At 59.1% G+C, this 12778-nt stretch overlaps 2 protein-coding genes across 2 annotated transcripts in view; both read right to left on the reverse strand.

Annotated features, from left to right (window-relative positions):
• The window catches only part of LOC308558670 (uncharacterized protein C6orf15 homolog), a gene marked incomplete at both ends in the record, with an annotated part of 43123 nt that extends 42326 nt beyond the window's left edge, over positions 1 to 797 (reverse strand). The window contains 2 exons of the mRNA XM_081140591.1: positions 80 to 519; positions 731 to 797. Coding sequence (XP_080996717.1) covers positions 80 to 519; positions 731 to 797 — 507 coding nt within the window. The remainder of the gene's footprint in view (positions 1 to 79; positions 520 to 730) is intronic.
• Positions 798 to 2445: 1648 nt separating this feature from the next.
• Positions 2446 to 5734, reverse strand: CDSN (corneodesmosin; the record flags this gene model as incomplete). The annotated part of the gene is made up of 2 exons (XM_081140642.1): positions 2446 to 3989; positions 5638 to 5734. The coding sequence occupies 2 exons, from the start codon at positions 5732 to 5734 to the stop codon at positions 2446 to 2448; spliced, it is 1641 nt and encodes a 546-aa protein (XP_080996768.1).
• Between the last annotated feature and the right edge of the window lie 7044 nt (positions 5735 to 12778).

Here is a 12778-nt window from a genome sequence, read left to right on the forward strand (position 1 = left end):
CCCGGTGGAGGAGTGAAGCCTCAGGTGTAGACTCAGAGCCCCGGTGGAGGAGTGAAGCCTCAGGTGTAGACTCAGAGACCTGGTGAGGTAGTGAAGCCTCAGGTGAGGGGCCTGCGGAGTATGCTAAGGAACTCACAGGCAAAGGACAGCACCTCAGAGGGACAGCAGCAGCACTGGAAGGGAAGGACAGCTCTTGGGGCAGAGCTTCCCCCATGTGGTCCTCCACAGCAACCATGATCTGCCAAGGACCCTCTGAGGGCCAGGAATCCATGGAAGGCAGCCGCCCAGATGTGGACCACCTCTGAACCCCAGAACCTCCTGGCTCGGAGCCATCTGATGGAGAAGCATTGGGCTCCCAAAGAACCGTTGCTAAATCATTAGCTCTAGGGTCTGGTTTGTGCTGAGGATGTTGGGGATTGGAGGGGCCAGTCAAGGTAGGTTGTCCAAGCAGAGGCAAGTTTGTCCCCAAGCCTTGGGGATCATTGTCCTCCCCAACACTGATGCTCCGGGCAGAGAGACCTTGGGGGAAAAGAAGAGGAGGCAGCCAGTGACCCAATGCCCTCCTCTGACTCCCTGATTCCCTTGGCTTTGAGTCTTCAATTCCCCAAAGCCAACTCTTACTGCCCCAGGGACCCAAGTGTGCACCATCCTACCTTTACCCCACCCTTAATTTCAGTTCCCCAGAGCCCCTTGTCCCCTCATGCTCAAGGGCCAGGCACAGCCTCCGTACCTGAGAAACGAAGGCAGACCAGGAGCAGGACCAGAGGAGCCGGGCGCTGTGCCGAGCAGCCCTGCATGGTGCTCAGCTCTAGGATGTGCTCTGGCCCCAGACAGCCAGCCTTTATCCTGTCAGCGGGGCGGGGCAGCAGAAACAGGCTGGGACAGAGGTGTGCAGACAATACATCTCCGCGTTCCACCCTCGCCCCTAATGTGGTCTGTGCCAAGGGGTGCCAATTGCTGGGCGTTCCCACCTGGCTTCTTTCCTGAAGTCCCCTGCCCCTTCCCAACTCAGGTGTCCGGGCTCACAGCTCTTCACTGGTGGCCAACCCTGCCCTTCTGGGCTAACTGCACCTAGCCCGGAGGGCCGTCACCCTGGCGGCCCCAGCCCCTTCACTGCCTTCTCACTGCTCCTCTCTCATCCCCCACATCCCTCACTCTACCCCACCTCCGCTCTCCCCCTCTCTACAACAGTGCTCTCCCCTCTCACCCCCTCAGCTCTCACTCCACCTCCCTCCTCCCTTCTCCAGGACGGAGCTCTCTCCTCTCACCCCCACAGCAAAGGCAGCAAGAGTGTAAAGGTGTGGTCCCCTGCGGGCTGTGCCCTCCCTCTGGCGGGACTCACACGCCTGTGGAGGCTGGTGCTGGACCGCAGGCCTGCCATGCTCTCATCTTTGCTGCCTCTTCCTGTCTCCACTGAGCTCCCAGGGCGCTGCCGCCTGGGCTGCTCCTCAGTCTTAGGACTCTGGTCTGGGCTGGTGGGTCCCAGCCTTCCCAAGGTTCCACTGATGTCCCAGAAACCCACGAAGTCCATGCTGGGGACTCCCGGAGGGGGTGGAGTCTAGCGGTAAGGTCAACTAATGGTAGCGGAGCGGAAGCTTGGGTGGGTAGGGGCAGAGGGGAGGACTCGGTGAGAGAGCGAGGAGAGAATGGGCTCCCTGCAGCAATGAGAGCGGAGAGCCCTGGGAGCAGGATCCGAGAGACCAGACAGCCTCTGCTGTCATTGTGTTCCTGCTCTGTGGCAGGAGCTGCAGGAATACTGACAGCCCGTGAATGGCCGTGGCGACGTGGGACCTCGAGAGGCATAGGAGAGCACCACCAAGGTCTAAGAGGACCCAGGACTCCGAGAAGGCACACAGTCAGCCTCTAGTTCACACCGTTTATTGAGACATCTGCCCAGGGTCTGGAGAGCAGGGAGCCTCCCCGGGTCTACAGTGCAGGGCGGGAGTGGAATGGGCCGGTGAGAACCCAGGGCAGATCGCAGTGGTTGACCAGGCGGCCAAGAGGGTCAGTGAACAGTGGTCATTTTCAGATAACGGTGAGACTGAGCTTTATTTGTCAAAGGGAGAGGGGAAAGGATGACTCATCCAGGCATCGGAGTTACTCTGGGACATTTCGGGGATTCCCAGTCCACAGTCTGAACGGGCGCCGTTAGCCAATGGACTGCGGCATCTCACAGACGCGGCAGAGGAGACTCAGGGCGTGGGTACGGGCGGGGAGGGTGCTGCCCGGGCTGGGCTTCTGCGCAGAGGGAGAGGGGGAGGAACGGGACGTGGCTCCCAGAGCCCTGGAGGTGAGGACAGCAGGGGAGTGCGCCCACCCCAGGGGGGATCAGAGCAGTTCTGGGGAGTGAGGAGGGACCCAGCTGACCCATGCCTGGGCCTCCCGGTCTCCGCACTCCCGCTGCGTGTGTACGCGCACGCGGCACATGCATGCAGCACAAGTGACTTATGGACTGTCATGAAGCTGTCCCTGGGGCTGGAAGACTTTGGGGTCAGCTATCTGGGGCCCCAGGGGCTTCACCTGGGCCAGGATGTCCCGGATGGAGCGGCAGGGCATCTTCTCAGAGCCGTGGCAGGGCTGGGCACCAGCTGAGGGATCAGGTTCGGGAGAGCCCCTGGGCCCCCCGCTCAGTGAGGAGGAGGAGACGGAAGCGCAGGGGTGGCCAGCAGAGCTGGCCTTGCTGCCACAGGGCTGGAGAATGATTTTGCCACTGGACTGGGAGCTGGAGCTGTGGCTGAGTGAGCCCGGGCCCGGTGGGGAGCAGGGCCCCTGGGAAACACTGCCGCAGGGGTGGGAGCCTGGCGCAGAGCCCCCAGAAGTGCTGGGGCTGCTGGGGACTCTGGAACCAGAGAGGGAGCAGGGCCCCCTCACGCCTGCACAGAGCTGGACCCCCCCAGAGCCCACTGGCTGGAACACGATGGCCGAGGAAGCTCCGGAGGGGTAGATGCTGGCGGAGCTGTGGCTGGGGATGATGGGGTTGCTGGAGAAGTACTTGCCCTCAGAGATGGGCGGCCCAGCTGCAAAAGAGGGCACCCCTGGCGAGCCTCTCACAGGGTTGTCTTTGGTGAAGTACCCCACTGGGTAGATTTTGCCCTCACTATAAGTCATGCCCGGGGCCAGGTAACTGTTAGAGGAGCCACCCACCACCTCATAACTGCCATAGGACTTCTCTACAGAGGTGATGGGGGGGCAGGGCTGGCCTGGGAGGCCACCATTGCTACAGGGAGAGCCTTGAACCACTCCAGGGCCGCCAGAGCCGTGCTGCTCCACCACCACAACCACTGGCCTTTGGCCCCCTGACACGGAGTGGGAGCTGGAGATGTAGGAGCCAGAGTGGGAGACAACGGGTCCCCCGCTGCAGGGAGAGTCAGGGACATCGGAACTACAGGGGCGTAAGTTAGAGTTGACCCTTTGGCCACCACTGCCGGACACCCAGGAAGTTTGGGAGACAGAGGAGCTTGAGCCTCCTCCAGACTGGGAAGAGCTTATCACGAAGTGGGTGGAACCACCATTGGTTGGTGGAGCTGGGCCGGACCCCAGCTGGGAGGAGCTGGAGGCACTGTGCAGACTAGAGCCAGACCCAGAGGAGTAGCTGCTCTGGGAATACCCTGTTCCTGGTTTAAACAGCAAAGATCCCGAAGAACCACCCTGGGCCACACTGGATCCGCTGGAGCCACCACTGAAGCTACTGCTGGAGCCACTGCTGGAGCCACTGCTGGAGCCACTGGAACCACCACTGGAGCCACTGCTGGAGCCGCTGGAACCACTGGATCCACCACTGAAGCCACTGGAGCCACCACTAGGGCCACCAGAACCACTGGAAACACTGGAGACACTGGATCCGCTGGAGCCACCACTGGAGCCACCAGAACTGGAAACAGAGCTGCTGGAGCCACCCTTCCCAATGAGACAGGGGTCATTGGGGGAAGTGATACGTGTGGGGTCCTTACAGGGGTCTGAGAAGGTCCCAATGCTCTTAGCCAAGGTCCCTGGGGAGGAAAATCATGGTTAGTAAGGGCCCAAGAGCCTTGGCATCCTCCCTCTCCTTTCAGGCCCATCTGCATCGCCTGCCACTCTGATTTCTCCTGAGAGTGGCCCAGGAGAGTCGGGCAGAAAAGGGAGGGAGAGGCTGTTATCTCTAAAGGGATATGGCAGAATAAGGGCAGCTCCCTTTTTCTGGGAGGGGGCGGGAAAGGGCTAGCATCTGCCGGAAAAGAAAAGGAGACTGCAACGTGGGAGGTCTGGAAGAAAGACACAAGGAGGGCAGAGTAGGACAAATGGCCTACAGAACCTGCCCCAAAGAGACAGCAGGTGGAGACTGAAACCCAAGGTGGGCGTAGATCCCCAGGGAAGAAACCCCAGGCAAGACCGTGGGACCAGATGGGAAGAGAAGACACAGACAGAACAACAGCGGACCCAGGAGGGAGGGCAAGGAGCAGAAGAGACACTGAGAAGAGAAAAGGTGGCGGCCAAGGGGCTGAAGTAGAGGGCAGGGCACTTAGGGCCCTGGCTGCTCAGCAGCTTCCCCGGAGGGGCCAGCTTAGGCTAAAGGCGGAAATTCTGCTCCCAACTGCTCGCCGCCCGTGGGGAAAGCTAGGTGGGGGCCGGGATGTGGGGGCATCACTGTTGCTCCAGAACCTGCGGGAACAGCCCCACAGGACAGGCTCTCCTAGCCAGCCCAGGGACACCAATGGAACCTCCCCCGAGGTTCCCGGCATCAGCTTCTCTCTCCCTGCCCAGCTACCCTGGAGCCATGCCCCCACCCCTCCCGTCTCCCTCAAGATGCAGAGCCACCTCTTTCCTCCAGGGCTCATCTACCTGTCCTCTGCGGCCCACATCCCCTCCCAGTCCCCAGTGGCCTGGACAGGGCCACACACTTCAAGTCACCAGACCTCCCTGCCTCCCTCTGGCGTCACTGTAAGCGCCGCCGAGTGTGGATGTGGATGTGGGTGTGGAAGGGGCTTGAAGACATCAGCAAGTCATGCCATGCTATTCCTACCACTGCTCCCCCAGCCGGCCACCAACACCCAGGCTCACACCTGGAACTCCCAAGTCCCTCTTCAAGGAGACACTCTCTGTGCCCCCAACGCCACCCAGCCCACCCCTCCCACAGGCCACGCAAGGTCACGAGTGTCCAGATAACAGCCCAGCCTGGGGTTTGCCTCCGCTGTACTTTCTAGTTGGGCTCCTGAGCCAGTTTCCTAACCTCGGGGAGCCTCGCGCTCTGGTGCAGGGTGGGTGAGAACAGCAAATCTCACTCGGTTCCCCTAAAGGCCGAGAGTGCTAGAGCAGAGTCTGGCCCTGAAAGGCTCTAAAAATGGAAGTTACTGTGACTATGAAATATCCAGTCTTCACCTTCTAGAACTCAGACAGCAACAGACAACTTCTATATAACCCTCTGGAATTTCCAAAGCACCAACACATAACCACATTTTAGAGCCTCAGAAACTGAGGCTCAGAAAGTTTAAGTAGCCTCCCTGGGTGATGGGAGGGATGGGCAGTGAGGAGCAGCCCCGGGCCCCAGCGTCAGACTGTAGAGCCTTCCCCTTGCTGGGCTCTCCCAGACTCTAGACAATCCCTCCAACCTTCCCTCCTCTCCCACCCCCTCACGCCCAGGACCCCCTCCCTGCCCCGTACCTGGCAGGAGGAGGCCAGCCAGCAGCAGGGCCATGGCCCCTCGCCCTCCCACACGCCCCATCCAGGGTGCCCGCGAGGAGCCCATCTTGGACTTCATGGCTTTCTGACTGCCAGCAGCTGAGGCCACCCGGGCCTTTATGGCAGGGCTGGACATTCTCTGGGCAGGAGTCACTGTGGGGAGGGAGGAGCAGGGAAGTCAGTGCCCAGGGGAAGTTGGTGTGGCAGGAGGAGCTGAAGTAATCAGTTGGGGTATCTGCCTACTCAGCAGCCCAGGTGCTGTGGTGCCGGTGCTGTGGCCACGGCCCTGAGGGGTCTGCCCTGGCTCCTCGTTGCCTAACCTGGAACCAGGTGCTCTGCCCCGATAGTGGCCACCCACTCTGGGGCGGCTACTCTCACCATGGGCCCAGTCACCTTCCCCTGTTGGCCTGTTCAACTCCCTATCCTCCCACCTTGCCAAGGGACGTGGGCATTTCAACTTCCCCTCTGCACCCAGTCCCTGCCACACCCCCCCACACACACGCACGCGCGCGCACACACACTGCCTGGTTAGCCAGGTTCCCACCCACAGCCTCTGGGGATCCACCACTCTCTCCCAGACACAAAGGTATGCACCCGGCCCCTGTGCCCAGGTCATCACCGCCACACATCTATCAGTGAGGGAGACTTTTCCTCTCAGAAACGGGAATTTGCCTTCCGAAACCCAGCTCCTTTGACTTCTCCCTTCTGGGGCCTCCAGTGACAGCATGCAGGGTGCTAGGTACCAGGGCCTCATCCTGGGGAGAGGCCTGGGCTGGAGACCCCTGTTGGCTGGGCCTTGGTCACTCACAGGCCACGCACTGCCCCTCCCCAGGGCTGTGACCCTGACGCCCTGGATGAGCCAGAGCCTAATAAGACTAATTGGGAAGGTGGTGGCCCTGCGCCCATTAGCTTGCTCTGGGGCCTGGGTGAGCAAACAGGAAGGGGCAGGAGGGCCGGCAAAGGATGAAAGGTGGCCCTGGAGGACCAGGGAGAACTGCAGTGAGGGTGGATCCCGCCTCCACCACCACCGGGCAGCCTCTCCCTCCAGCTCCGGTCCTGGCCCCACCCCAGTCGCCTAATTGCTCACTGGTATTGCAGGAGTATCAGTATCGGAGGGAGGCGCCAGGGAGACGGCTCCTGCGGCTCTCTGCTGCTCCCCACGCCCACCAGGCCTCTCGGGGCTCCCCTCACCCAGGCCCTGGTCCCACACTCTCCAGTCTCCTCGCTAGGCTCCCTCCAGCCCCACGCTGCCCATGGCACCTTCTGCAATGAAAGAAACGGTCTGTGGCTACTGAACACTTGGAATGGGGCTAGTAAACAACCGGAGGAACTGAGTTTTTAATTTTACCTAATTTACATTAATTAGACTGTAAATAGTCCCCAGCTTTCTGCCGGCACTGGGAATGGGAGTGGGTAGGAGCATCAGGGGCTAAGGGAGCGGAGGTCCCAGGACAGCCCCCCTGAAGAGAGGTGGTAAGGGGGGGCGGGGACCTGGCTTGGGTGCCAGCTCACCTCCCAGCTGTGGGCAACTCACCAAACTTTTCTGACCGTCGAAATCCTCATCTGTCAAACGGGGGTATTTCAGACCTGCCTTGCGGGTTTTAGTGACTATCAGACGGGAAATTATCAGGAAGGTTAGGTGGAGCAAGAGATGCAGGCACTGGGCAAGGGAGCCGCAGTGTCCTGTCTGGTTCCCTCACTGAGCGACACCTACCCCTCAGCCCAGGCTCTCTGCAGTCTCCTGGGCCCTCTACCCCCTACACTGCGCACAAGGGTGCTGTTGAAAATGACATTGCTCCTTTCCAGTCAGCTGCTCGGTGACCCTCCTGGCCACAGAGGTTCCCTCTCCCCCTGGGTGTCTCCAGGAGGAGGAGGGAGGGAGGAGCTGGGAGGAGGGAGGAAGGTGCCCAAGAGAGGCTCCGGCAAGGAGCCCCGTGGGTGGGAAGGTAGGAGAATGGTGGGGCTGCAAGGTATTCCTTTCCCCACAAACAGGCGTCAACAGTCTGTCCTCCCATCCCTCCCGGCGCATCAGGCCTTGGCCAGCACAGCCGGTGCTGCAGGAGGCAGTCTCTGTGGGCCCCTCGCCAGATCTTCGCCGCCCACACCCTGGTGTGCAGCCACATTCCTTCTCCCACGCCGTCCTCCCGTCCACTCTGCCCACACCTTTCCAGCCCTTCCCGCCACCTGCTCCGGGCGCTGTACTCTGCTATGTCCCCGGTGCTCACCATTGGCCCCATTCAGCTCAGGCAGCAAAAGTCGGAAGCTGATGGGGCCCAGGAGGGCAGTTGAGGGACACTGGCTGAGTTCCCACCGGGGCCAGACCACCTCCTGGCCGCTCAGCAGTCAGCTGATAGCACAGACTGCCGAGTTCCCCAATGACAGAGTCCCCCAACCAGCCATCGAGTGCCTGCCCAGTGGGTGGACTGCATGAGTGTGGGTGCCCAGGCTCAACCCCCACCAGAGAAAACCAAACTTAAAGCACGTGCCTTCCAGAGGCAAGAGATGGGGGTCCCTGCTCTTATTCAAGAAGAAAGGAGGTCTCATGACTCCAGGCCCCTGTGCTCTGTGCTGCTGCTCTCAGCACAGCACTGGCTCTGCGCCCTGGGTCCTGCTTCGGAAGTTGCAACAAGGAGGAAAAGGAATTGTCCTTGTCCTCGAGGAGCTGCAGCCAGCTGGGCCCACACAGCATAGACAGGGGGCAGGCACCTGGCTTCCTGGAGGAGGCGGGACTCTCCAGGCCTTGAGGAGTGAGGAGAAGGGCAGGGAGCCTGACAGTGCTGAAGACATATTTAGAAGCAGCACAGGTTTGAGTTGGCGGGAAGGCGAGGGGGGGGTGCCCAGCAAGGCAGGTGGTCCCTGACGCCAGGCTGGAGGGGGGACTGAGAGCTCTGAGCAGGGGAGGGTACGGTCAGGTAGAGAACCACCAGGTCCTGACTGTGACTGAGGGCCACATATCCCCCAGGCACTGCACACTGCTCGCGGTCGGGCCCTCACAATAGCCCTGCAGAGAAATGTTTGTCTTTCCCTTTTCATAGATGAGAAAACAGAATTTAAAGTATTTGCCCAAACCAGCTGGTAACAAGCAAAAGAGTTTAGAAAGGACTCAAACACGAGTCCATTGCGCTCCAAAGCCCAACTGGGTCCCCTCCCTCTCCATGCGGACACCATGCCACAGATTAATGGCGGTGGTCCAAGGACAGACTTCAGAGGTCTCGAAAACCTGTGAGAATGTGTGAGATTCCTCGTGTGCCACCGGAGCCTGGGCAGTTAAGAAGTGAGAAGTCAGCCAACTGTATGCTGTCCCTGCCCCCACCGGGCTCCTCTCCTCTGCACCGCATCCAGGGCCTGAGCTCAGGACAGGCACGAGGTCCTCGGGAGACCTAAGGCTTAGGCCAGAGACAGAAGAAAAGGGAATGACAAAAATAGGAACAGGAAAAGCCTGAAAGACGAGCTTATTTTTCATGGCGAGAGGTGGAGAGGCCACCGGAGCCACGCTGGGCCCCAGGACCTGTGGCTGGTCCCCTCCTGTCTGCTCTCCTGCTTCTGGGTCTCCGGCACTCCCGCCAGCTGGGGACTTAGCTCTCCTGCCATCACTGTTCCCTTCCTCAGAGGGAAGCTGCTGCTCACTCAGGGTCCACTCGGAGCCACAGTGGGGACGGTAACCAAGAACACAGAAGGTGAGGAGAGCTTTACATGCAGGATTTCCTACTGGCCTGTGCTTTAGCCGGGTGGCCCATGTGACTGGCTAAACTCTCCGTGTTAGCCTCTCCCTCGCTGCCTGCCTCGCGGTTTCTCCCCGGGTAGCCAAACAAGGGCAGCTTCTATGTCGGCCTGGCCTGACTCCTTTGGCCTCTCTTCTCAGATGGACTCTGTGGTACATCACCTGTGCAGCCCCCACAGGGCCTCAAAATGTGACCAAAAGCATTGGCCCTGGACGGCAGGGCCCATGACAGTGGGCAGAGCACATGCTGTCCACTGATCTCCAGGCAGGAAGGCACAGGAGGCACGTGGTGATTTTTTGGAAAAAAAGAATGAACAGACATGTCTGGGCCACTCTTCCCCTCCCTGCTTATTCTGGACACATTCCTTCCCTCTGGTTTCCGGCCCTTGTCCCTCCCACGTCAAAGTGTAAAGCCCACTGTAGGTGGAGGGTGGGACACACCCTTGGCCAAGGCCGGTGTCCTGGAGGCTCGTCCAGCAGGCAGGCAGCAGGCGCGTGGACATGGCTCTGATGTGCCCCTCGATGTGCTCTCTCGTGGGCCCCCTGTCCCGCCCTCATTGCCCTGAGTGAGGCCCCTAAGCCTCTCCTCTCCCCGGGATGCCCTTTTCTCTGAGATGCAGCGCACATCCATCAACAAGTAGTAGAGCTCCCGTGACGGGGCGGGGAAGGCGGGACTGCCCACGCTGGGGGCGGGAGGGCAGTGCTGTGTGCTTCAGGGACTCTGCGCCAGGCTGCGGGGGTCCCACTCCAGCATACCTTATTGCCCTAGCTGAGAACCACTCAGCTCTTCCCTCCTCCACTCAGCCCCATCTGTCAGTCTGTCCTCTAGGACAGGCCTTCTGGAGCTTGGCCTGCTCAGCCTCCTCTTACAGCCCAGCGGCAGCCTGCAAGGGACCTGGGGCACTGCAACTGGGATGTGGGAGTGAGGATTGGGGTCAAAGGACTGGGGTCAGAGCTGGGGCATCTTCAGGCTGAGTCCTGAAGAGGAAGAATTTGGGAGGTGGGGGATCTGCCCAGCATTCCTCCCTGCCACGCACCCTGTTTCTGCAAGTAGCAGGGAGTCGCTGGGCCCAAGACTTCATGGCTCTAAGTGACTTCTGACGTGTCCACTAGCTCTCTGGTCTTGTGAGGAGATGACTGTGGAGGCTGATTAGCTCTGAGTGACAATACCTTTCCTCCTCCCTGTCTCCTGGACTGCGTGTGGAAGCTAGCACTGCACAGTGCTCAAGTTCACCGGTTACTCATCCTTTCCACTGGGGCTGTTCATGGCTTTTATTGTTATCAGTCACCCAGAATTAGGGGCCCAGCTCCCTCCCTGACGCACAGGACGGAGCAGGAGAGTGTGAGAGGGACACCAGGGCGACGTCTGAATGTGCTTTGGGAGGCTGGACAGGCCTGTGCCCCAAGGGCGTCGTGGTGAGTGTGGCCCTTGGAGCTTCCCAAAGGGGATCACGTGGGCCCATCCTCTCTCCTTCTTCCATCCCAACTGAATCCTCTGGCTGACAGCCCCTCCCCGGCAGGGCCCGTAGGCTGTGTCACCTCACCCCCCACCCCCTCACCCCCCCACCCCCCCACTCCCGTGCCTGACTCACCTTAGAGGGGTGACCTTGGCAACTGAAGGACTTTGGTGAGGCCTGAGGGAGGCCCGGGCTGGTGAGGTTAGAGGCAAAGAGACCCTTGGGTCTCTAGGCTGCCCCCTGGTGGTAGAGCATGGAGCATACTCGAGGAATTCAGGCGCTCAGCATTGCGTGGGCATTTAAACCTGAGCGAAGAGATCCCTTGAAGTCACATCCCAGGTCACAGAGGACGGATGGTAGACTAGGGACAAAGGCTCTGGTCCCATCTGATGCTGTTGCCTTTATGTTATCCTGTCTGCCCCCAGGAGCTAAGATTACACTGCAAAAGGCAGAGCTCAGCTCTGGCCGGTTTGGCTCAGTGGTTAGAGTGTCAGCCATGGACTGAAGTGTCATGGGTTCGATTCTGGCCAAGGACACTTCCTCAGTTGCAGGCTCGATCCCTGGCCCCGGTTGGGGTGGAAAAAATATCCTCGGATGAGGACTGAAAAAAAATAATAAAGGCAGAGCTAAGGGTGATATGCTTTGAGGATACTAAGGAAAGAAACATGGCAAATTTGGTTTAATTCAAGAAGTTTTTTGAACCAGTGCCAGGCACCTGGTGGGCACTTCATTAAAGGTTAGAGGGGGAAGAACATGTACAGTGAGAGCGATTCAGTTTATAGCAAAGCAAGTCTTTGGTGAAATGAATTTGAAAAGGGCAGCTGGCATAGTTAGGAATTCCCTCCTGGGCTCCTGCCTGTGGTGAGCCTCTAATTCAACTCAGTCACACTTTATTGCCATGATTTGCATGTTTGTTTCCTCCCTAGACACAGCTGCTGGAGGGCAGGGAGGACTGAAACTGCTTCCTGGGACAGTGGCCATCGCCCAGCACCACACAGGACATACTCAATACGTGACTGGCCCACGGAAGCCGGTTTCCCTGCCAGAGACCGGCAAAGAGCAGACAACCGTGTATCCTGTCCAGTCACACTTGCCGGCCCAGCCAGGCTGTCTCCCACGCTGTCTCAGGCTCACTCAGCCTCCACTATTAGATTAGACCACGATACTCAGCCTAGGCTCTTTTCTTTCTTTGGCCAAGCATTTAGCTACATGTCCAAGGCACTGAGCTATTCTCTAAATCTGTGGTTCCTGTCCTATCATTTAATTCCATGATTCCATGTTGACATAAGAGGCAACAGTGTCCCGGCTGCAGTCCGTCTGGGTGGGGCCACCAGGGCAGATGGAAGCATGAGCACTGTCTAACTGGAATGGATAGGACACAGTAGGTCCTAGTGTCAATCCTTACCATCCAGTCCCACTCAGTCTCCTCCCAGCCAAGAAACACAGCACCCTTGGGTGACAATCTATGGCCTGTTATAGGTATTAAAATTTCCAATTACCTCATGCCTCCCCTTCTCTCTCCCACTCACCCACTTGTTGTGTGAAACTGGGAAGAACTAGTTTGGAGTCAAGCAGTCTGGCACCGTCTTGACTTTGGCACTTGTGTTGCCTTGGACAGGCAGTCACCTCTCTCAGCAGTAGCTTTCTCATCCTGTGAAGTGGGGCTAGTAATTTGCTTAATGGAACAGCTTTGGGCCAGGCACTGGGTGAGAAGTGAGGCATAAGAACACAGACCATGCCGTCCTGCCCTCAAGAAGCTCATACTCTCTCAGAAGAGGAAGGCAAGGGAGCTAGCATAATATTGTGGAAATGAAGGAAAGCAGTGAGCACCCTAAATCCTTCCTGGGCCATCAGGGACTCAATGACTTTCTCTCTTTCTCCTTTAGAAACTTGTTTTCGCTTTCCATTCCCAATGAACTTGTCACTGACGTGGGAGGGCATCGGA

Source organism: Miniopterus schreibersii (assembly GCF_964146895.1).
Source record: "Miniopterus schreibersii genome assembly, chromosome: 6".
Taxonomy (NCBI): Eukaryota; Metazoa; Chordata; class Mammalia; order Chiroptera; family Miniopteridae; genus Miniopterus; species Miniopterus schreibersii.